Source organism: Pongo pygmaeus, chromosome 6, assembly GCF_028885625.2.
Source record: "Pongo pygmaeus isolate AG05252 chromosome 6, NHGRI_mPonPyg2-v2.0_pri, whole genome shotgun sequence".
NCBI lineage: Eukaryota > Metazoa > Chordata > Mammalia > Primates > Hominidae > Pongo > Pongo pygmaeus.
In genome coordinates, this window is record NC_072379.2 from 68030169 (window position 1) to 68056489 (window position 26321).

At 34.0% G+C, this 26321-nt stretch overlaps 1 protein-coding gene across 15 annotated transcripts in view; it reads right to left on the minus strand.

Moving 5' to 3' along the window:
• Positions 1-26321, minus strand: part of HDAC9 (histone deacetylase 9) — a 911013-nt gene that overhangs the window by 307718 nt on the left and 576974 nt on the right. For 10 of the 15 annotated variants that reach the window (XM_054496844.2, XM_054496845.2, XM_054496847.2 and 7 more), the window contains one exon: positions 19077-21712. In XM_054496844.2, the coding sequence (XP_054352819.1) occupies positions 21398-21712 (315 nt within the window). In that variant the 3' untranslated portion in view covers positions 19077-21397. Of the gene's footprint in view, positions 1-19076; positions 21713-26321 lie in introns of those variants that run through there. The other 5 variants (XM_054496835.2, XM_063667493.1, XM_063667495.1 and 2 more) reach the window with 1 other exon arrangement.

Here is a 26321-nt window from a genome sequence, read left to right on the forward strand (position 1 = left end):
AGATAATGTGGAAAATTTATTGGGTAAAGACTAAAACAATCTTTATTACAAGAGACCACACCTCAATATACAATGAAGAAAAATGTTTCCCTTGTAAAAAAAAACATAACAAAATATGTCCATCTAACTAGTCATGAAACCCTGCAGAAATACACAGCTTTCCCTCTTCTTTCCTTTCTGAATTCCTATTCATTTTGAGTCAGGATAGCCTAGTCCATTAATTAACCTTCAGGTCTTTGAGGTCACCTCCTTGGATCTGTTCTCGATATGTTGAAATAATTTATTCCATAGTGAATATCAAAGATACCTGAATATTGCCAAAATAATGATGTCCTGCATCTACTACACCTGGAGTTGTGAAAAATGAAAGAGTGCAAAATTCATTGAAGTACTTTTGAATAGCATAGATGTTATTTATCCCAATATAGACATTTATTTCCCATCAATGAGGGTTCTATGATAGTATCAATTATAACATAAAAATATTGTTGTAAATTATATCACACACCTTTGAATATCTGTTATTTCAAGAATAGTAAACTAGTTTGTGGTTTTGCAAGCAAATACACATAAAGGGATCTGGCATGACCAGTGAATTGGGTAGAAGATTTATTTAAATGCTGTCTACTTAAATCAGTTGTACTATTTACTAGCTTGTGTTACATATTGAAGAGCTTATTGCCTATGCTGGAAAACGTGTTGCCCTAGGAAATGTGTATATACAGAAATAACATTAACAAGCTACATTAGGAATTTTGATAGGATTAGAAAGCATAAATGTTTATTAACTATTTATATTTATGTAAAGCACATGGTACTTGGAAAATTCAGACTTTAAACAATTATAAAAATATGAACTCTCAAAGCATACTGTATCTGTTCCTATCATGTAGTACCTAACATCTTTTATCTAATATTTTATATATATATAATTTACCCTCTTCTTATCAGGTTATAAGCTTATTGGAGCCAGGTGGGACCATGTCCAACATTTAAAATAATGCCTTGCACATTCTGATGTATGATAAGCAATTAAAGAAATGAAGGTTTATGTTAGTTTAGTTGAATTCTTTTATGAGGATTTTTACATATGAAGGTGAGAGGATTCCAACCATTCTTTTAAACATAGTGTTTTACTATAACTATGTACAGAGAAGAGGAAAAACTTTTGTATAAATGTTGATAGACAAAGTTAAAATTTCAGAATCCACCAGGTAGGTTAAGGAGACTTCAGCCATTTGTGAAGAATATATGCCAGGCTATATATCTAAATTCGTGTTTTTCTAGATATTCTAAGAGGTGAAGGGAATGCATATATTTTTAGACTTTAGGGCATTAATACATAAGGCAAATTCCACATCAAGTATGTAATATAAGAATGGAAGAGTTGGGAATTTCATAAATGACATCAGCAGTCTTCCAAGCCATGACCACAAGATGTAAGATTTATGAACTAGAGATGAATAGAAGAATTAAAAATGCTAAGACATGTGTTTAATATGAAGGAAAAAAGCAGGGCCACAACTGTGAAGGCATTCATACAGTGACTTTCTGACTGATAGGAGTTTTTCACATTCCACCTTTGCCTTTGCTTTCTACAAGTGCTGGAACATTACCATCAAAATAATTGGAGGGAGTAAAGAAGACTTGGTTGAAAAGTTAGCATAGTAGCAAATGGCTTTTCTGATTTGATGTTGAAAGTACTGTATTTTGAAGTTACATTGAATAGTTCATGAGTCAGACCTGAGTGTCTGTTACTGTATCACCACGAATTGACTGAGACTCCAAGCCAGTCTCTCAACCTTTCTGGATATGGATCAGGGATGGAATCTGAGCTCTACCATAGTTCAGAAGTATGACTTCTGCTTTACCACTCTGAAGTCTTCATTTTTTCTTTGGTAAATATGAAATGGTGATTAAATGATAAACATAAATTACTGAGTATGGTGTTTGGCAATTAATTAGCTTTCAATCCCTAGTACCTTTCATTGTTGTTATTGTTGTCATTATCTAACATTCCTACCAACAATAAAATTTTGCCATTCTACACTATTTTTAATAGTGTTTAAACTTTAAATACTGGCACACACTGACTATTTCTGCATATATTTTATGACTAATTTAGTTAGGTTATTTTCATTCCTGAGGAATATCAAAAACTCTGTCAGCATAGAATGTTTCTTTCATCTCACCCCACCCCCCTTAGGAGGAAATCTATTTGCCAATTCTAGTTCAAAAATAGTAAATCAGCATTCACTTGACATTTTCTTAAACACTCAACAAATCTTTTTTCTACTAGTTAGAATTTTGAAGGAAATTATATGAACATAAAAGAAAAAGAATTTTTAAAACTAAGTGGCCATTCAATATTGGTCTGTCTTCCTGATAACTGTCAAGAAAGCTGTGGCTGTATGTCATCTTTACATGTCAGCATGGGTGAGCAAAACATAGTCTTTCAACGAAGATCAGGATTAACACTTTCAATTAACAAATGAGGAAACTGAGGCATAGAACACTTAGAAATCGTACAGCTGGCCAAGAACAAAAAAAAAACTGGCTCTTCTGATCTTTGCTTCTCCATCACATAGGCCAGACTGGTTGGGTAAGCTGCTTCCCATGGGTAAGTGGAAAAGGGAGTGATATAGTTAGAACACACAATGAATGGTATAGTACAATGCATAATGACGCTTCATTTTATGAGCTTTCCAGCAAAACACCAGTAGATTCCATAGCTAGAGAATCGCTGTTTGACAGTCTTTTTTTATTTCAGTGTACTCCAACTAACCTTTCTAGAGGTTGTGGTAAGCCACAGTGAGGGTGGAGGACAGTTTCTCTCCATAAATTATCTTCAAAGAGAGATTCAGACAAATTTTATTTAACAACAAAAAAAGTGGGAGGACCTTGAGGAGGAAAAGTAACAAGAAAAAGAAAACCACACAAAACTGAATAGAGAGGATCATGTTACAGAAGAAACCATTTTCCTTCAAATTTCAAATGTTTAAAATCAAGAGAAATGATGTGATAAACAACTAGAAGATTGGCTTTAGAACATAACTTAGGTGGAGGGGAGTTTTCCATGACACCATTAGGAAAAGTGTGCAAAGAAAAAAGTTCACTCATACATATACATATACATATAAATATATGTGTATATATATTGTGTGTAGGGGGTTACTTCATAAACCAACTGTCTCTTGGGGTAGGAAATAAAGTTCCCAAGCTGTTGAAGAATAATCAGTCTATATCAAATTTTAGGACCTTGATCTTACATTTAAAATTAAGAGATATGTCATTTTAAATCTGGGTACCTTGCTCAAAGGTATCCAATCACACTCATTAGGACACAGTTCATCAGAAGATGCCTTTAAACCATCTAAAAGTTATCAGTTGGTGTATTAAAGACTTTTCAGTATAGTTTTATTGTTTGTTTGTTTGTGAGTTGTTGCACCTCAGGTTGGTCTTGAACTCCTGGGCTCAAGCCATCTGCCCACCTTGTCCTCCCAAAGTGCTGGGATTATAGGTGTGAGCCACTGCACCTGGCCTAACAGGATAGTTTTGATTAAAAGAAAGTTTTTGTTGTCAGTAAGATGGATCAAATATTGTTTTCTGGTCCTCATGAGTTAAATATTCTTACTTTTCTTTTTGAGACAGGGTCTGGCTCTGTTGCCAGGCTGGAGTGCAGTGGGATGATAGGTTCACTGCAATCTCCGCCTCCAGGCTCAAGTGACCCTCCTACCTCAGCCTCTGAAGTAGATGGGACTACAGGCATGCACCATCACACATGGCTTATTCTTGTATTTTTTTGTAGAGATGGGATTTTGCCATGCTACTTAGGCTGGTCTTGAACTCCTGGGCTCAAGTGATCAGCTCATTTTGTCCTCCCAAAGTGCTGGGATTATAGGTGTGAGCCACTGCGCCTGGCCTAACATGATAGTTTTGATTTTAAAAAGTAAGATGGATCAAATATTATTTTCTGGTCTTCATGAGTTAAGTATTCTTAGTTTTATTTTAGAGTAAATAAAACTTGAAAATTAAAAAAGTTTGAAAAATGGAAGCATATCATAGAAATTACACATAGAAAACTCAACTCCCAATATCTCAAACTTTGATGCCTCCAGTTTGTTAACAAGCAGAGTTGAAATAAAACAATGTAAAGATTGGTTTCTGCCAGCACTATCTTTCCATTTTGAGTGAAAAAATACAACAGCTCACTCAATATACCTATAAGAAGTAAGCAAGCTCTTCAATAAATTTTTTCCATTATCATAAAACAAACAAAAAATAAACTATTACAATTATCAGCAGAAGCTGTTCCTCAAAGTAACCCAGTGGATAACAGAGGTCATGAAACTGTAGTGTAGGGAAGTAAAGATCCTTCCTACTTTCAGTCTTTAGGAGAACCAGGGACAAGATGTCAAACCCTTTGCTGAACTGTGGGTTCTGCTCAGAAGTAGCGATGTTTAATGGAAAGAACATGGAACTGGATGTAGGTTTTGATCACAGTTTTGCAACTTAGAAGCTGGAAGATCTTGATCAAGACTGGTGCAGGTTTTGTGCTTTATATATATTTTAACCATAGTGGCACAAATGACACTGTATTTTTTATTTTTTTCATTTAGAATTTTAGGACAATGTGCAAATAAAATTTGGAGTAATGTTTACTACAAGCCAAATTAATTTGTAAGTTTAATTATAAGGACTTTTTCTATGCACCTTGCTGTTTCTAAATCTCTATTTGAAATTGCACAATTACTTTCACTATTGTTATTAGTTTTTTTGTAAAAAAAAAAAAAAAAGAAAAGTTCAGAATTTCACAAGGATTACATTTTCTAGCAGAAACAAGGTTGTACCATTTTAATACCTATATTCTAGGGCCTTATGTTTGGTTAACAAATAAATTGTGTTTAAATTTTTTTTTTTTTTTGAGGCAGAGTCTCCCTCTGTCTCCCAGGCTGGAGTGTAATGGTGTGATATCAGTTCACTGCAACCTCCACTTCCTAGGTTCATGCGATTCTCCTGCCTCAGCCTCCCAAGTAGCTGGGATCACAGGCGCCCACCACCATGCCCAGCTAATTTTTGTATTTTTATTAGAGACAGGGTTTCACCACATTGGCCAGGCTGGTCTCGAACTCCTGACCTCAAATGATCCACCCACCTCAACCTCCCAAAAAAATTTTAAGGAGATCTCTATTTCTGAATTAACTGTCACCTCATTATTAATCTGATTTCAAACTTTAGTCTTGTTATACTTTATAACATTTTCAACAAAACATCAATAGTGAAAAAAAGACCTTTATAAAAAAAAGGACTGCATTTCTGCCATGGCTATATTTTATTTAGAGAATATGGGTGTTTCCCAATATTAAAAATATATTCATTCTTGAAAAGTTACCAGCAAAACAAATTTTCTTGGATGGATACAACTTTATTCTAAAATCAATATGAAGAGTGAGTGTGAATGTGTGTAGGCATGTGTGTATCCTCAGAAATATCACGCTCTATACATATAAGGAAAATAAAAATGAAAAATTAATCATACACAAAGAACTATAAATTACAATAATGAATCCCAAAATGGATACAATGATTGAAGTTTTAAGTACAATTACACAGAAGAAATGATGATAGAAAGCATTAGAAGAGAAAAAGCACAATGTTCTCTTTGTTATTGGTTGTTTACTTGCCCTTAAACAAAATTCAAAATCTATGCAGATCATAGGTTTGTAAGTAAGATTTATACTTTGCATGTGGCAAGTATATTATAAGGTCATTTTAAATGTCTGTATTGTGAATGTAAATTATATTCTGAGAATTGTGTTGGTAAAGAGAATTTAAATTTTTAGGTTTTCATTTCCTTTTCTTAATAATTTAACCTTTTATTCTAAATTTAAAAATGCAATCAGAGGTAAGGACTTTTCTTGCAAAGTTTATCAAAATGAAATAGATAATAATTTGCTTAAAAAATCCCAATCTATTGAGAAGCAATGGTTCTATTAGCGTTAGACAAAGGATATTTTCTTTGGGACAGATTGTCATTTATTCAGTATAGGTCCTATGGGTTACTCCAAAGGCCAAGAGATGTCAGAGGGTGGGGCTGTATCTTGGCACCTGGGACAGTAGCTCATATGGAATGGATGCTCTGTGTTACTTAATCTAACTTTCTTAGTGCAGGATTAAGTCCACGGGCACATCTTCATGAAGCTCTAAACTGTGCATGTATCTATAATTGGTTAAGAACCTCAAATCTGGGACAACTAATTTTAAAATCTAGATGTTCAAAGAAATTGATCACCTTGGACAAGTAACTGACTCATGGAAGTTGCTGTTAATTCTGCTGGAAATTTAGGCATAAGTCCTTACTGCAAATCAAGTTCCTATGCTGCAGCATATATTTTCAAATCTTCTGTTTTCCTTCAAATGTTCTTTATTAATTTTAAAGCTTTGAAACTAAAGAAATATAATAATAACAAATATTGTTACAATTTTTAAAAACTGAACATATTTACTGTAAAAGAAAAAAGTTTTAAAAGTACTTTAACTTTAAAAGAAAGGCTAAAATATTGAGAACAATTCTGAAGGTGCCTAAATGTATTAATCACTATCTTTTTTTATGAAAACAAGACAAAACTGGAATATTCTAATTCAAAAACCAAACAAAATATTTTCTTTTTCAACAATGAATTCACTAAAAGATTTAGAGATTTGGCAAGATGAAGAAAATCACACAAAAATACGCACATGAACCAAAGAAGGAGGCTTGAATTAGAATGACAGTTTGTCAGCTAAGTGATGACACTTAGGGCTAAAGTGATGCAATGAAAATTGTCCTGAGTTTTTACTAACCAAATAGTAGCAAACTAAAACTTCCTGATTATAAAATGATAATCATCTCAATCCTGTATTAAGCCATAGAAAGCAACAGCTCTTCTTCGTGTACTCAATATTTCTTTTTCACTTCCCCAAGGCCAAATGTCATCCTTTTTTGTAAAACAAAATCAAAGCCAAATGGTAAAAATGCAAAGATTTGGTTAAACAAACAGTCAAAATTTCAGTGGGTTTTATCTTCCGCATCCCAAGCAACCAAACAAAGCCAAGATATTGTTCATCTCCCTGACAGACAGAGCCTCAGAGGTCCAGAGTGACATGCCCGAAGGCTGGCACGTGATTGGGCTAATTAAATTAAATAGCAGGAAACAGCTTTTCCATATGCCACTGCCTGGCCACACACAAACTGTAACAGTAAATCTTTTATACTAGTCAAGGAAAAGTGTAACCATTAAAAAATATACAGTATCAACACACCATCCAAGAATCAGAAGTTACATATCCACATAACCTCCCTGGGCCTGAACTTTAATTCCAAATGTTGAAAACTTCCAAATTCACTTTAGGGGCCATCTAAAAGTCCATGGTAATTAAAGAGGATGAAAAAGAAACACCTCCGCCCATCAAGGTTCACTAACATTAACTTCAGCTAATATTCTGATTGCTTTAAGAACACATTTCTATACCAACTAAAATCAAAACCTGAATAGTTCTGAATCACAGTTAAAATAAAATCTATTGCTCACTTTCCACCACTGTTAATTTCTTCCTCCTCATTACTCAACTGAAGATGAAGAGATAAATGTTTTAAAACGCATAAAAGCCTTTGGAATATTTTGAGAAAACTCTCCTAGTAGGCTCCCCACAATTTTTAGGTCAATGGCACAATTTTCTCTAAGTTTGCCATTGCAGTTCTAGGCTTTTGGTCAAGAACATTTTAAACATATCTATACTTTCATGTTTCTAGAAAAGTTCCCCTGGGTTGGCAGGTCCCATTCATTTTTATCAGTCATGGTTTATATTGGCATTGATTTCTAATGCAAAGAACATGAACTATGCCGTAGTAATTGTCATCCTGGATAAAGAAATCAGGAACTAAGCATTGTGGTGGAAAACTAAATGCAAGAAAACTGCTTAACAGGGATCCCAAATTAGAAGACTGCAAGGCACTTTTAACTTAGAGACATAGAAAATGTAGAATCATTGCAGAACATCCATGGCTTACCTCTTTAAATAGAAGCATTAAAATATAATATAATATACAAAATGTAAATAATACTCAATTTTTAAAATAAAAATTACACTTACGTTACCTAGTATTTAGATGTTATAAATAGTCCATTATCTGTGCTTCATACTGGAATTAAAACTTTTCATAAGACATATTATTTTACTATATTAAAGAGTAACTGAATTAACAGAACATGGTCTAATAAATTTAGTAGGATCAATGTTACTCAGAGAAGAAAAGGAAAGAGAGAGAGAGAAATAAAGAGATGGAGAGAGAGAAGAAAGAGAAAGAGGGAAAGAAAGATGAAAAGAAAAAGAAAGAAAGGAAAGAAAAGAAAGGGAGAGAGGGTGGGAGGGAAGGAAGAAAGAGAAAGTCTAATTCTTTAAATGGAGATTAGAAAAAAAATTTAAACTAGATTGTATTGTTGTTTTCACATGGTTTAACCAATGTAATTGTAGGAGGCATAGGTCCTCCAAAAAACTTGGGTAAAAATGTCCATTCAGTCTGTGTTTGTCTGTATATGTATAAGCAATTGTTAATGGTTGTTCCCTCATATCTGCCTTTAAAGTTAATATTTGAATGTAAAGAGTACCAAAATCCAAGAAATTCAAAGCCTGGTTGAAAATGACCAAGCCACACTGGAGAAATGACTTGGTAGGACCCAGTAAGTGACTAGCTTCTAAAGTGAATACAGGACTAAGAATGAGTTGAAGCAGCTCATTCCCCCCACAATAGCTGGATTTATTTTTTCAGATCTTTACTAAATCCAATCCTTTCTCTCCATCTTCATTCCTGCACCAGGGTCCTAGGCTAAGATTGATTATTCCCTGGGGTCATCCACCCCTGTTAAATGCTCCAGAGAACTCACAAATTAGTGAGCAAGAGAGAAATCAAGTTGAGTGTAAAGATTATGATAGACTTGCACAAACAAAACTTTAAAATAAGCTTTGAATGTTTCAAGTGAGCATTCTTTAAAGAAAGAAAACAAATTTAAATTGTCTAACATTGAATGGAAATTTACCAGACATTAAACAGAACAGGAAAATATGAACCATATTCAATAGAAAAATTAAGCAGTAGTAGCAGACCCCAAAATGGCAGAAAAGGACTTTAAAGTAAACAAAAATACACTCAAGGATGTAAAGAAAAATGTGAATATGTTGCAGAGATAAATGGAAAACATATCTATATTTCTAGATGTGAAAACCTCAAGATCTTAAATTAAAAATTTACTGGATGTGATTAAGAGAAGTTCATCCACTAGGAAGAAAAGATGTGTACAGCGATAGAAAATGTAAAGAAGAAAACATGAAGAAAAAAATACGGAAACTTGATACGTGAGACAGTATCAAGCAGTCTACTCTATGTGTAACTGGAGTCCCAAAAGAAAAAGAGAGAAAATAATTAGCAGGAAAAATATCAGATGAAATAACACTTGACATTTTCTAAACTTTTAAAAAGTGCAAACCCACAGATATAAGAAGCTCAGTGAACCAAAGAAGGATGTACACAGAGAAAACCACATTAAGGGACATCATAATCAATTTGCTAAAAACTAGTATTAACCAAAAAATCTTACAAACAAACAGAGAAAAATAAACTACCTAATGTTAAGAGTTACTAAATAGCAACAGTAATCAAGATTCTGTGGTATTGGTGTAAAGACAGAGATCAATGGAATAAAATAAAGAGTTCAGAAATCTGCTAACATTTATATGTTCAATTGATTTCTAACAAATAGACCAGAATAATTCAAAGGAGCAAGAATAATCTTTCCAAAAAAAGAGGTGCTGAAAAATCTAATCCTGTAAGATAATGAACCTCAACCTATCTTCACATCATATAAAAATTAATTCAAAATTTCTCTTTCATTTAAATGTTTAAACTGGAGGAAGAAAGCAGGAAAACAAATCATTCTTGAAAGGACACTAAAGCACTAACCATAGAAGAACAAATTGATAGAATGGAACACATCAAGTGCTAGTGTTAGTGCTTAAATATTCTGCTCTTCAAAATGGAAGGCCAACTACAAAGTAGGTGAAATTATTTTTAACATACATATGTAGAAATAGATTGTATCCAAAATATATAATTTGATAACCAACAATAAAAAGACATGCCTCAATTTAAAAAATGAGCCACATAATGCAGTCATTAGCTGCATACAGTTAGAAAAACCCAACAATATCAAGTGTAAACAAGAACGCAGAGTAATAGAAACTCATACATTGTTGATGAGAATGTCAAACAATAATTAATTACAAATAATTTGGCAGCTTCCTATAAAGTTAAACCTATACTTAGTGTACAACTCATTTTCACTCCTAAGTAATTACTCAAACGAAATAAAATAAATTTCTACAAAAACTTGTATAAGATATTCATGGTAGTTTCATTCATACTCACACCTGAAAATAACTTACATTTCCATCAATAGACAAATACATAAACAAATTGTGGCATATCTGTACAGTGGCTAACTATTCAGCAATAAATAGGACCATATCACTGGTACATACACGGATGGATCTCAGAAGCATTTTCTGATTGAAAAAAAATTCAGACTGAAAATATCACAGGCTCTTTTTTATATGATTCACCTAAATGAACTTCTAGAAAAATAAAAACTAATATATAATGTCAGAATAACAGATCAATAGCTGACTGGGGCTGGGAGGAGACTGAGGATGTGAGCCTGAGTATAAAGAGGGCAGGAGGGAATTCTCTGGAATGACACAAATATTCTCTATCTAGATAGTGGCATATACATTTCTCAAAGTTTATTAAACTCTATGTATATATATCAAGTGGCATTTGTATGGATATTATAGTTCAAAAAGTAGATTAAAAATCACTAAGATTTAGGAAGTTGTGTGTAAACAAAAGTAAAAATATCATTTTAAAATTTTAATTTAAACAGCATGCCAAAAACACCAGGATATTAAAAATTAGAATTTTTTTAATCCCTGAGAGAGTCCCTTTTAAGGAAGACAATATTATCTGCTTCCATATCCAGAAAAAGGTTATAATGAGATACAACTAACCACTGTAAACATATAAAGACATAAAATATATACATTTTAAGATTTGTATGTGATAAAGAAAATATAATAAAGGAACCAAGTTGCATATTTTTATGAGTTTGTCAGACAATTGAAATAATTAAGCAAAAGTCAAATAATTTATAATTTGCAGTAGAAAAACATTAAATGTGCTATAATTCATAAAGTGTAAGTTTTTTAAAAAAGGATTTGATAGCACCATCTTCATGACCAAAATATATCTAAGATGCTAAAAATATAGTGTAAAGTAGACTTATTCTTCACCATGTTAAATGAAGGTAATAGAGAGAGGACAAATGACTATGCAAAATTATGCAGTCAAATTACTTAAGATCAAGAAATCATTGCAAGATTTCCCATTCTAAGTTCTTTGAGCATTTACCTAACTAGAGATAGTAGGTGGGGGAGGGGGAAGTTTCCCAGAACATTTGTTAAAAAGCAGAGACAGAAAAATCTTAGCATTCTTTATTTCATGCTGATTCCAAAGAAAGACAGAGTCCATATACAACCCCGCACTGCTAAATTTGACTGGCTTTAAAAATAAAAATAAGAAAGAAAGGCAGAGTCCAATGCAAATATGACAAGAGAACCCCCTGTAGGCTACTAGGCAATGCCAATTTTCTGAGTTTTGCTTTCTGATTGATGGCTTTGGTGCTGATAATAGGGTGAGAATTAAAGTTAGAGGAGACCTGGGCACAGACACAGCTTATCCAAAGATCCTCCGCGATCAACATATATTCTTAATACATCCCTCGGAACAATGATCATGTTAATCATTCATACCTAGAGTTGTTTTGAAATTGATGAATCATTAGTTGAAATCTGGTGAAAAAAATCCAGGATTCTTTTTATGGGAGGTGAGAGGAGACAGAAGAAAAGGCAGTGGAGAGGAAGAAGAGGAGTAATGTACTCACAGGGTCTCCCAAAGAACATTCCAACCTGAGGACTTCCCTGTAGGTCATGAAAGGGCTGCAGCCGAATCAACCCTAGACGGTTCTCAACTCTTGGGGCAGGGAGGAGAGGCTGAGCAGCCTCCTGCAGTGACCTGGGCCGTATACATATTGCCATTTTTTATGTGTGCTAGCACATGAAAAAGGTGGGAAGCACTGTACTAGAATTTTTTTTTTATTTACAGAAGAGAAAATTATTCATTATTAAAGACTGAAATTGAGTGTAAGGTCAGCTCCTACCAAGGAGAACAAAGTTACTAAAATTCCAAGATACATTAATGTTACTTTTCATAACAATAGCTAATTTTTACTGTGTACCCATTATGCTAGTACTCATTACACTATTTAAACACGTTAACACATTTAAAGCTGACAACTCCTTAACAGAAAAATTTAGAATTCCTGACCACATTTGACAAACAAGTAAAAAGAGGCTTGGCAGAATTCGGTAATTTACTTCACATGGAGTTGCTAGTAGGTGGGGAAGTTGGAGTTGCTAGTAGGTGGGGAAGTTGGAGTTGCAACTCCTGCAGCCTAACTATAAAATCAATATTACTGTACAAGGCAGTTCCATGCATAGATCTCAAAGACAATACAAAATGCCACTGTTTTTGGTGCATACATAGGGTTTGATGCATACCTAGTCAAAACAACACATCAATTTCCACATTTAGTAAGTTTTCTTTAAATATGCATAAGGAGGAGGCTGATTCACTCTCTAAGAAAGATTAATATGAATCATTTTGTCTTCTTTCCAAGCTCTCACTTTAAAAAATTATCTATAGAATACATGGAAATAGAAAAATTAATACTATAAAGAGATCATTCAAATTAATCTAGATATTGTATTTTTATCTAAAAATGTATGCTAGATATTAGAAGTCATAGTCAATAATTCATATACAAATATAAATTATAAATATTACTATGGTGTGAGTACTGTTAAATAATAAATTCATCAAGAAAAATATTTCCATCATTTACCATTGGCTGAAAATGAAAAATAGTAGCTATTTTTACTAAAGCCAGTTTAAAAAATATATTACTAAGGAGGACAGTGAGGACAAGAAATAGTCCATCAAGTAAAGAATGACTCTACATTTGACATCGAAAACAAAAGTGAGAATAAAATCATAGTATGGAAGAAAATGCCTTTAACCATTTACATCTGAATAAGAACAATGTAAAACAAAAACCATTAAAATAAAGTTCAGCTGAACATGTCATAGGTTCCCTGAGTGGCTCTAGGAACACTGATGAACACAATAGAGTACATTTTCCCTGACCTCAAAAAGCAAAAAGATATAATGCCACACAGGTAATGATTAAATAAGAATTACATGGGAAACTATGGAACTGATTTCAAGTTGGAGAGTTCAGAAGGGCTGGAGAAATCACAGATGGCATATGGGAGAAGTGAGTGCCTGGTTAGAGTATAAAGGTTGAATTATGAAGACTGTAGCTCTCTGATACCATTTAAGTGAAATATTAGAAAGAAATTACTGTAGGTTGTACCACAGAAAATGGGAAAATGATATTGGTATTTTACAGTAAGTTAATTGAAGTAGTATAAATATTACACTGATGTAAAAGGGGGCTATTGCAATGAGAGCAGCATGGATTTGTTTTACTGTTCACTAGTAGCTGGAGAAAGCAAAGCCAAATGTGAAGTAAAGAAATATGATGATTTGAAACCAGAAACAGGAGGATCAACTGCCTATAGGTGATAAAGGAATGAAGATAATCAAAGATGACTACAAGATCATCTATCCCACTGTTTAAATGGTGGTCTCATTAACAACAACAACAACAACAAAAAGGAAAAGCAGGAAAAACCAGCACATATTATGGATGAATTTACCAACTGAGATGAGAATGGAGCAGTAAGTGAATTCTCCCTACAATTAATATGGTAATAAAACATTTGGTAGACTTTGAGTTGTCTTTAAGGTAAAGGAGAAGGATCTTTAAACCCTTAAACCATTAAGATGCCTCAGATCTCTGCTAACACTAACATTTTATGCCTCTATGTTAATTAAGAGCAACAGAAAGATACCGGCAAGAGCAAATATTCATCTGTTCAAGTTTTATAGCCCATCTATTTTCAAATTGATGTGATGAGATCTATCAATTAACAAAATACAAAATGAGATGAAGATGATCTAAAGCAGAAACATAAATACAAATAAAAATATGTGAGTCACAAATGCAAGCCATATATATTCTTTTCGAATAGCCACATTCAAAAAGTAAAACAGGTAAGATTAATTTTAATGATGTTATATGACTTAATATATATTTAAAATATTATTTCAATATGTAATCAATAGACATGCAATATTAATAAACTTTTTGTACTATATCTTTGAAATCTGCTGTGCATTTTCTACTTAGGTGGTACCTCAATTCTCACCAGCCACATTTAAATGTTCAATAGGTACATGTGGCTACTAGTTTGGACAGAGCAAATCTAGGGTTCTTTCTCCAGAAATTCTGTCAACAGAGGCATGAAGATCAAAGCGAAGACAAGAACATTAGTTCCACATAATTTTTTTAACGACATGCTCTTGTTTTGTCACTCAGGCTAGAGCACAATGGCACGATCATACCTCAGTGTAGCCTCAAACTCCTGGGCTCAACAACCCTCCTGCCCTAACCTCCCAGGTATCTAGGTCTACAGACATGCTTCCACACCTGGCTTCAACATAAAATTCAACTGTAATTAGTAAGAGTGAGTGACCAGGGTAGGATTTTAAAAGTAATATTCATGAAGAAAAGTAATTGATTTAATTTTTAAAGAGCACCAGAAAAAAACGAATAATAAACATCAAGATTGTAACATTTCAGTGATATTTTGGGAAGAAAAACAGTAACAGTATCAAAAGTTAGAAAGCAACAAGGGTCAGCCACAGAAATATCAGAAAAGCAAGACCAAAATCAACTAGTAATTGCAACTAGTAATTGCAAAAACTGCAATTACTTTTGCATCAACTAATATAAATAAGGAAAATGAAGATAATGTATGAGAAAATGAAGTCCAATAATCATGAAGTTCATATCTCTTTAAAAATAACTTAAATGAAGAATATTATTTAAAAAACAATGTATATGACACAAAATGGATCAAAGACCTAATATTAAGTGCTAAATTTATATTAATGAAACTCTAACAAGACAACGTAAGTGTAAATCTTTATAACCCTGGATTAGGTTACAGTTTTTTAAATATGATACCAAGAGCACAGGCAGCAAAAGGAAAAACAGATAAACTGGACTTCAGCAAAATTCAAAACTTTTGTGTATCAAAGAACACTTAAGAAAATGAAAAGAAAACTGACAGAATAGGAGAAAATATTTGCAACTTATATACCCGATAAAGGTCTACTACACAAAATATATCTAAAAGCACTTACAACTCAACAAAAGACAAGCAAGCCAACTAGAAAATGGGCAAAGGACTTGACTAGATGTTGCTCCTATGAAGTTATAGAAATGGCCAATAAGCAAATAAAAAGATGCTCAACATAATTAGTCATTAATGAAATAGAAATCAAAGCAACAATGATAGCACTGCATACTCACTAGGATGGCTACCATCAACAAAGCAGGGGAAATAACAAATGGAGAAGACGTGGAGGAACTGGAACCCTCATACATTGCTGGCAGGAAAGTAAAATAGTTCAGCTATGTGGAAAACAGGTTGACAGTTCCTCAAAAAGTTAAACAGTTACCATATTACCCAGAAATGTCACTCCTAGATATATACCCAGGAGAAATGAAAATATATCTTCTCACAAAAGCCTTGTACACGAATGACCACAGCAGCATTATTCATAATAGACAAAAAAGTGAAAACTGTGTGTTCAACTGATGAATGAATAAGCAAAATGTTGTATAGCCATACAAGGGAATATTACTCAGCCATAAGAAGGAATGAAGTACTGATGCTGTGGATGAACCCTGAAAATCTTCTGCATAAGGAAAGAAGCCAGGCACAAAAGGCCACATAATGCATGACTTCATTTATATGAAATATCCACAATAGGCAAATCCACAGAGATATAAAGCAGATTAGTGGTTGTCAGGGGCAAGAAGGAGCATGGAGTGGGAGTGACTGCTTAGTTGGTACAAGAATTTTTTTTGAGTTGGGGTTAATGGAAGTGTTTTGGAATTAGATACTAGTGATGGCTGCACAGCACCATGAATATTCTAAAACTTATTGGAGTAATTCCAGTAAATGTAGTGAGAATCGCCTATACTTGAGTTAAAATGCAGAAGAAGCCGAGAACAATATACAAAAATAGGAGACAATATATTTTGAAAACTATGAATCAGAGAATCTGAGAAACTTAGGTAAAAGCTATTAAAAATCAGGCCAGATTTCAGGAAGTGGGTAAGGCACCTGGCCATCTCCAAAACATTATTTCTGAATCGGACTCTTCAAAAGGCTTGAAAAAGGTAGATGACTGAGCTCCCAGTCAGAACAACAGACTCATAACCTCTAGGGGTGTGGTCAGAACCTGTTTCCCTCGAGAGGATTGTTATGCATCTTTCTATTAGAATACCACTTAGGAGGTCTAGAACGTGACAACTGTCTCTACTTTTCCCTTCCACAACGTTTTATACAGACTACTTAAGTCAAAATTATTATTAAGTGTGTCCTTGATAGGTTTAAAAAGTCTGTAAAAGGCAGCATCCTGATGGCTTAGAAATCGGACTTTCTTTGCGTTAGCTGGGGAATGAAGGTAAGAAGTAAAGGAGAGCTCTGAACCTGCTGAAATCCTTTCTCCTTCCCCCTAAAAGTTAACCAAGTGTGGCCACTCTGTTTCAGTCCCTCCTAGGACTGGCTATGGTCAGAAAAAAGAAGTCTACAGATTTTCATGATTAAAAATGGTTGAACAAAATGCGTGCAGGATTAGAACCCTCATCTAACCCTAACCCTCATTAGAATTAGAAAAAAAAAGAGTACTAATCACTAATCTCATAATTTATAGAAGCTATTAAAAAAGATTATTGATCAAGACAGTTTGGTAAATGCTAATGAGAGAGAGAGAAACAATTTAAAAAATTGGACAGAAGTAAGCATATCGGGCAGATACAAAGAATCGTTGCACCAACACAGCACAATGGTAAAGGCTGAGAAGAGGGACTCTGGTGCCTAAGTGCCTGGGTTCAAATTAAAGCTAGACCTCCTAAATCAGTGACCTCGACTTTAATTTCTCTGTTGCAGTGCTCTCATCTCTGCAGTGGGATGATAATAATACCTCCTTCATCAGGTTATTGTGAGGACCAAACGAGCTAATAGATATGAAGTGCTTGCGCACTATGTGTTTGTAATAGATAAAAGTAAACATATTTTTCTAAATTAAAATATCTTTTTCTAAATCAAAATGATCCCCAAAAGTTGCATTGCCTAAACACAGTTTATAGCCTCAAAGATGTTATTATAAAATTAGATGTAACAAGAATATAAACATTTTTAAGCCTACATAGATATGTTGTTGGCATGACTGAAAAGTCACATTCCCAGTATCGTTTGTGTTTGCCCAAATTCTTTGATTGCCTTCAGTATTTTCTTCTTAAAATGGAGATGAAGCAATGATCAATAATAAAGCGAATAATAGTCTCAGACTCTTTCTTTTGTATCTCCAAGTTCCTGATATAATCAGTTACAACTGGAGACCTCAAATTATTTATCATTGTAAACCTTCAATCACACACCCACAATTTATACACATTACAGCGATTCAAAATTGTATACTTCAATTATTGAAAAAAACACAACGGAACGCCAAATTAAAATCAATACTCTCTATATATCTGTTAAGTACTAGGTTTCAACAAAAGGTTTAGTGTCTGAATTCCTTTTCAACATCCTTTGAAAAAAAGGAGCATAAAACAATATATAACAATTTCTAAAAGACTATCTTTCTCAGATCTATGAAAAGTAGCAGTCTACACTTCATCAACCACCTTCACCAACGAGAAGGTGAATTTTTACTTCCAGAAGAAAAAAAATCTAATGATTATTTATTTCAAGACTTGGCAATAACTATTTTTTCTAATGAAAAGTTTTCTAATGCTGGATTGATGCTTTGTATTAAAACAGTCACCCTATATAACACTTCAGAAATCAGATATACACTGTAAAACCATTTTTTAATTGATTTCTCTAACTCATATTTTAGGATCTCTGGTACCAAGTTAGTCCTGTAATTTTACAGTTCAAAGGCAAATTTCAGGAAATTATAATTAGCAATAATGGTATTTCCAGAATTCTGATTGTATTCTCAAATTTATGGCACTATAAAATGATAATCCATTCTGTAACAGTCAATAATTATAGCTCCAGATTTCTTGATATTCTAATGCAATACTGATGTGACTTAGAGTATGGCAGAGTTGCCTTTACTTGAATCAGGCTCCTATTCCTCACACTGGTATTATAATAATTGTTACGATATAAGGGGAGATCATTTAATTACTATTTTCTCTTTAAATTTATGTGCTGTCACTTTCTACTTGTATTTCAAGATCTCACTGTAATAGACATAATTATTACAACACTTGGAATATTATTCATTTTAATATTTATTGAGTGCTTGTTATGTTCAAGGGATTATGTTAAGCTTTTTAAAAATAATTTTTTAAGTTGAGCAAAGTTAGGAACTGACATCTATTTAGATAAAGTTTTATATTTAGAAGTTGACATTTTAATTTAAATACCAAACATGATAACATATCATGAAAAAGTTTACACTGGCAAAAGGAAAATGAAACAAATTTTACATGTGTTAGCTATTTGACAATTTTGGATGTAAATAGTTGAAAGTCATTATTGCTGAATTTGTTGTTTTTAATGGTATTAGATGTAACTGCTCAAAATGTCTTTATTTTCTTGTTTCAACAAAGACTGGCAATGTATTTTGATATATGAGATCTAGTGTGCAAGCTTCAACTTCGATTAAATACGGCAAGTTTACACAAAGCCAAGTGTATGAAAGGGGATCTTTTAAAAAAAACTTTATTTGAGAAAGGAAGAGACTTATAACAGAAGGCAAGAAGGGGAAACATACAAACAATATATTTACAACACAAAACAAGAGATCACCTTCAAGGGTGTAAATTATAATAAATACAGTAGATTTTAAAAGAGACATTTATCAATTAATTCTAAGATTATTTAAGTCCAGCTTTCCGTTTCACTGGTTCCAGGTAGTTTCTTGATTAAATTCAAAGACTATCAAATTCAAACAATTAACGTCCACCAACTGTACTGATGAAACTCTCTCAAATGACATTATAAAAAATAGTTTTTTTGTTTGTGATTACATATCTTTGAAGTAATATTATACAAAAGTCTGCTCAGCCACATGTTCCTCCCCAAATAAAATGTATTTTAAAAGATGCACTATCCCTTTTTTATGAGATTGAAAAAAGACTTTGAAGAAAATGAATATTTATGAGATGGAAAAAATATACAATTTTATCTTAGGCATGCCATATTTTTAATGCAAAACAACTGACAAAAAGTCATTTTAATATGAAGGAATATACTAACCAAAATATGTTGGTGATAGGGAGTGTTCCTATTATAGCTATTTGTCAAATTATCAGAAGGACTTTCATTATATGGAAAAGTTTTAAACTTTCTAACTTCTAGTTATGTTAATTTAATTTGAATGGAGACTTTTTAAAAAAGGATAATGTATCTTTAGCAGTAACATTTTTTAAAGAAATATTTTTAAATGTCACAGCAAAATGTAAACAACACGTGCCAATAACATACAGTTGAACAATGTCTACATTTGGCAAAACTGCTATATCTCCTTTGAAATAGGATACTACACCTTGAAATACCTCGGATTTAGAAATATAAATATTTTAATAGAAAAAACCTCACAAAGATTCTAGGTCAATTTGGATTATCCATATTAAAGGGGTCTTAATACAACGAACCTTTAACTAGCTTAACAAAAGTAAACCTATAAAACAAGGTAAACATATCAAAAGGGAATATGAAGGAAATGTTCCAGTGAAAAGCTTCCGTAACAATTTCCCTACTTGCGGTGTTATTTTCTTAGACAATAAATCAATTCATAGAGTGCCCTTTAAAAACAGAAAGAGTAAAGCACTATCCTCAGATTTTTTTTCCTACATTCCTCAGTACATGAATCACTTGGACTTCCTGTTTCCACAAGGCATTTCCTGTTCAGCCTCACAGAATCACTTTTCTGTAGGAGAACAGCAGGAACCTGACAAAGAACTGACTTGAATAAACAGTGTCTTCTGTTGCCTTCAAAGTTGTTTGTATTTTATAGCATCAAAGGACATAGTCCTCCTGAAGGTGCATTATGTACAAGTAAATTCTTTTGTTAAACCTATCTTTTCTAATTGTTATTTGCCAGAATGTTATGGTATATGCCCATGTCATTATGGAATTATACTTAAGAGATTTTAGTGACAATATAAAATATGATACACCTTCTTCTTTTCAAACTGATTTTGACTTGATATCAGATAATATTCATCCTGTTACTGTGTTTTTTGCAATTGTAGATACAATATTGTATCTGATTGGACCATAATGCTGCACATTACTTTTCACCAACATTTGCATCTGCTTCATTTGCTCTTTTTTGATAGACAGTGTCATCAAATTACACAAAATAAAAGTAAAATGAGCAGTGCTATGTGAGACATAATCTAATATTTAAAGTAGTGCTGCAATTTGCATCTATATATTTAAAACCACCTGTATTCCTAATAGGTTCAATTGCAATCTACACAATAACCTAGGACTACTGGCATGGTGACCAGAACATTTCTACCTAACTAAAAAAAGAGAGAGGAAGGAAGGGGCAGACTACCTTTAACAGTGTTCAAGACTATAGTATGATACATTATGTACAGTGATGTGAAAATTAAATTCTAGATGTTGCAAAAAAATAAAAAACTAATCGAATGCTTCATTGATCAGACTGGGAGACTATCCAGCAGTCACTGATCTCAACACATAAACTCAAAATAACAGTGAATTTGTTTTCCTTAGAAGTAACTGGTGTAGCAGGCTTTGGGATAAATTTAAAGCCTATTAACTGCTCAGATATTATGTATCATAATTTTAGTATAACAGGTATTTCCTTACCAGTGGATTTTCAATGAAACCTTGCTATCTATATAGAGATCAGTATATAGAAAGACCTCTATATAGATATATACATATATCTGCATTAGTTAGAATCCTTAAACACTGAACTCAAACCATAGAGAAATATAAACTGATAGGAAATCATATCCATTTACCAAACCTGCAATGCATTTCATGTTCAGATAATGACTTTAATTACAAATCCTGGAGCTAAATCTTTGCCTATTACCTGTTGCATAAAAGCAGCCTGCTCCCCAGATTCCATTTCCTGGATCTGAGCATCTTCATCACTGTCCACTGGTTCCTCCTTGACCTTCACAGCCCCAACTTGTCCCAGTGTGTCATCCACACAAGCACTGCTGTCGCTCCTAGTGCTGTTGCCACTAGAGGGCGCTCTGTCTTCCTGCATCGCCTGGTCCCCCTGAAGCTCTTCCTCCGCTTCCTCAAGGTGACTGCCTGGTTGCTTCAGTTGTTCAATAGATTTCGAAAGCAGCTAGAAGAGAGTGTTCAGGGGTTCAAAATTCAGTAGTTCTTCATGGTAACAGAGAAGCAAATTACACTTTGATTTCTAATAACTCATACTCTGTGATTTCTAATCATTGAACATAAATTTCAGAATGAACTTGTAGGCAACAAGTTTCCTCAGTAATACTAAATCTAAAGTAGTCCCATTATTCCATATTGTATGGGTCTAGTAGGCAGTGAATAAGGTCTTTAAGTGTTGGATTGTTTTTTCTTTTTAATGGATCATTCTTTAATGCAGTTAGAACACGGTGTAGAAAAAAGTAAATAAACTATCCATGGAAACCCTGAAACTTTCAAAAGGACAGGTTTTGAAAGTTGAACCTGGGAATAATACTTTTCTCAAAAGATAAAGGGGGTGATAAAAAATGTTGTCAATATCATCTTTCAATGAATGTTAAATGCTATGAAAGTCAGAACACAAATGCTAATAGTCTTTGTCTAATTTTCTTGTACCCATACAGAGAAACGATAGTCAAATGAAAAAGCATCTTCTTATATATATTTGTAAGAACTAGAAATATTTATTTTGATATTCTGAACTTTAAAAAGGTATATGATTTTAAAAAAATTAACGATAAGATGTTTTATGAACAGACTCAAATGGAAATTAAATATTAGAAAAGAATCAGGAAATTATTTTTTAATTTGAAAATCATTATTTAGACATTTTATTTATTTTATAAATTAGATTGAACTTAGTTTTCAGAAGTCAATGAATTAACTGCTTAATGATTTTAAAAGATAATTGACAATATGCCTAACTTAAACAATAGCAAAATACCATAACATGAAAGCTCAATAAATGGGGAAAAAGTCTCAAGATTATTTCGTCTCACACTGGCCATTTGTTTTCACAGTGGCCCTGTGGACCAAATCATCTGTAGACCTTGAACTGTGTTTTCAAGAGTTGTTAGTTTTCTGCTAAGTCAGTGCCTATGTAAGCAACATGCCAATTATTGCAACTAGCAGCACACTTATAATACTACCACCATAAACATGAATGCAGATTTTTCTTTGTCAAATTCATGCTTACCTCCCACTCACACATAATTACAAAATACATGTTTTAGAATGTGAATACTTAAGTACTCAGACTTAGATGGACACCTCAGCCTCTTTAGGCTTATAGACTTTCCTGCAGTCCACACAACCTCAAATGGCCCTGAACACACTAACAAAGTCCTTCAATTTCACTGCAGGTAGATTTATTAGGAATTTTCATTCATTTGTTCAACAAATATTTACTGAGTGCCAACTATGTTCAAGACACCATGCTAAGCATTAGAAAAATAGCCACTGCTCTGCCCTCATGGAGCTTTTAGTGAATGTCTTAGAAAGCTTCAAATACTTATTCCTATTTTCAAGTATGACAAAATGCTTTGAAGAAAGAAACACAAGGTGTTATAAGAGCACATACTGCTTGGCATAGCAGTGGAAATCAGGATTGTTAAGGGAGTTAAGCTGAGGAAGTGTTATGTTTAGGTTTAGACACAAAGGATGAAGTATGGAAAGGAGTAAGTTACATGTGTGAGGGGTGGGAAGCAGGGGTGGAAATAAGAGTGGAGAGCATTTCTGGTACAAGGCAGAGTCTGTGGGGACTTTGGACTGGAAAAGGAGACCAGTGCATCTAAGTCACCAAAAGGCTAGTGGAGTTTGAGAACCAGAGGAACATGCTGAAAGATAATGTTAAAGTAGATGATACAATTTGTAATATATTTGGGTGAAGAGTAAGAATCTAGAGAAATAAAATATAACTTAGGAAAAACACATATAAGACCTAAATATCATCAAAGTAAGTCAGACATGATCAAGTTAAGAAAACATATACCAATCAAAACTCATATCACAATGAAGAAATTTGAATATGAATTTCTTTTGTGCCTACCGTCTAACATCCATTGTTACTGGGCAGTCAGGAGAAGGAGGACATTCATTTAGTCACGGTTTAAATGACTTTAAGTATATTTTAGGAAACTATTTGCAGGACTTTTGTCCCAATTCTGAATACTAATCAGCTCTTCTTATCTTTAATACATACTACTTTGGACACTACTGAGATTCTGGAGACAAGAGACAATATAATAGTCCTAAATTTTGACTACGAAGTTGTAGGATCCCATTTAATTGGCTGTTTAAGAAAGAATATGCAACAGCATAGAAACAAGCAAGATATTAAAGAAAAATTCCTAGTTTTGGCTGGGATGCCAGGAATAAGGACACTGGGTAACAAACATCCACTCATTATTCAGAGAGAGAGAGGGAGAGAGACTATCAGTCAGTGCTGCAACCCTTACTCATACCTCAGACTACAAATAAGAGCAGGTGAGGGGAGCTTGTGGGAAGAAGTGATTTATCTGAGAAAAGATACAAGCCAGGTGAAGGAGGCTGCAGGAGCCCATCAGAGAAACCAACTGTAAGAAGACTGGACAAATGCTCACTGAGCTGTAGAAACTCTCCTTCTCACTAACACAGCACAGCTGAAAAGTTACTGGGAAACTGCTCAGTAGAGCTAGTGGACCAATGACACTAAGGATTCAAGTAGATACCCAGAGAGGTGTTCAGAAGATCCTGCCAATAAGGGCCTCTTGAGGATAGCAGAAGAACTATACGGGATGTGTGGCCATGGAATAGGAACTGAGTACCGGATGAAAGATTAGCCAGAGAGCCAGTGTCCAGGAAATGCTATGTCGGAAGTCCCTGCTTACTGGGGAGTGAGGGGAGGGGGGGCGCGAATTTGAACCTAGCTAGCTTCTGGATGTCTGACATTACAGGAACTATTCAATAACTAAGAGGAAGCCACAAATATCACCCACCAAGTAAAAAGACTCTTCTGTTGTGATTCTTCTCCTTCCTAATCCCTGGCCACAACATGGCCTCTCAGTGTCTCAACCTCCTAACCTCCAATGGTCTTGTCCTCCACTTGACCTCATTCCCCAACATTATGACCTTACCTGAGACCTATCTTTATCAGTAACCCTGCATTCCTCTAAATCTCAATTTCAAACATCATTCCTTTCTTCTGGCTCTTTCTCAGAATAGTCTTGACTCCAACCATTCCTCATTCTAGTGGGTTTTCCAAGCTACATTCTCACTACATATTGTCCCCTTCATTTGCTCACTTCCCTCCTTTCTGGACTAGGTTCCATACTTCATTGAAAACCACTCCTTTATATTACCATCAGTGCTCCTGCCCCTTTCAATATGGGTTTTACTGGACAAATAAGACTTCTAACCTTGGTCAATACTAAATCTCTGCCAAACCCAAGCAAATGAATGAGCTAGGAAACAAATAAACAAATTATGATCATGCTGAGTGTTCTCCAAATTCATGACTACACCCTCCAATGGGGTCTCAGTCCTGCCTAGCAACCCTATTCCACTTTTCTAGTTAATTTACTTTCACTGTCTCATACTACCTCCTCTCCCTTCAAATCTCTAACATTCTCCCCTTTTCCTCACTCCCTGCTGATACCTTTGCTTCTCATTTCATTGAGAAAATGGAAGCAACAGAAGAGAAACTCAGCCTCCTGCTACCAGCACATTTATTAAGCAATCCCATCCACCCCTCCTGCTGTTGCAATGAATGAAATGTCTGCACTCCTATCTCAGTCAACCCCTTGGCTTACACTCTGGATCCCTTCCACTCCTGCAATTATCCACTGTGTCCTCCATCACACAGATCCCCTCTCTGCTGGAATGCTCTCACTAGTACTCTTTCAGCAACATCATCCATCTTAAATAAAACTTTCCTTGACCTCCTCCCCCACCCACACCATTACATACCTCCCTTCACAATAAAATTCCTTGAGTTATCGCTCTTCACTGTCTTCATTTCTCTTTTCCCCTTCTCTTTAGAATCCAGCCAACTAGGCTTTCCTCTACACCATTTAACCAAAATCTCTTGTTAAGGTCAATAATGACTGCAATGATGCCAAATCCAGTGGCCATTTAAATATGATATTAAGAGGTGGCAGCAAAGGTGAAACATCTTAGAAAGGGAAATAAGACAAAAATCATAGCATTTTTGAAAATAAGAGACTGGTATTACCATTGCAGCCAAAGACCAGAGAAACTGAGTGTTAATTTACTAGAATATAATTTCTCATAGTTAGCAAGTTAAAGAAAATCTCTAATATTAACAAACCCCTGAGTTTCCATGGAACGTATTATATGTACATTTTAACAGAAGACCTTCTGAAATCTGACCTGTGAAGTCACTGAAGTACCCAGAAATCACATTGTTCAGTCCATTAATCAAATCTGGTCAGTATTTACAACCTCACTGACACAGATATGCATATGACAGTATATATAACAATTTTTGATATGCAATACAGAAATAATTCTATTTGTTCCGGTCAGTTTCTTTGGCTTCATCTACACTTCTGATGTACCAAAGGAAACATGGGGAAGAAAAAAGCCAGAATAAATAACATTGTGATCACTTGGCAAGAAGAACAAACGGTAAAAAGATCTTTTTCCAAGAGCAGAATTCCTTCATGGTTTGTAAAAGAAATGTTTCTTGACATAAAACAGTAACTTCTGAGTAGAAAACGTATAGATATAAATGCTGGACT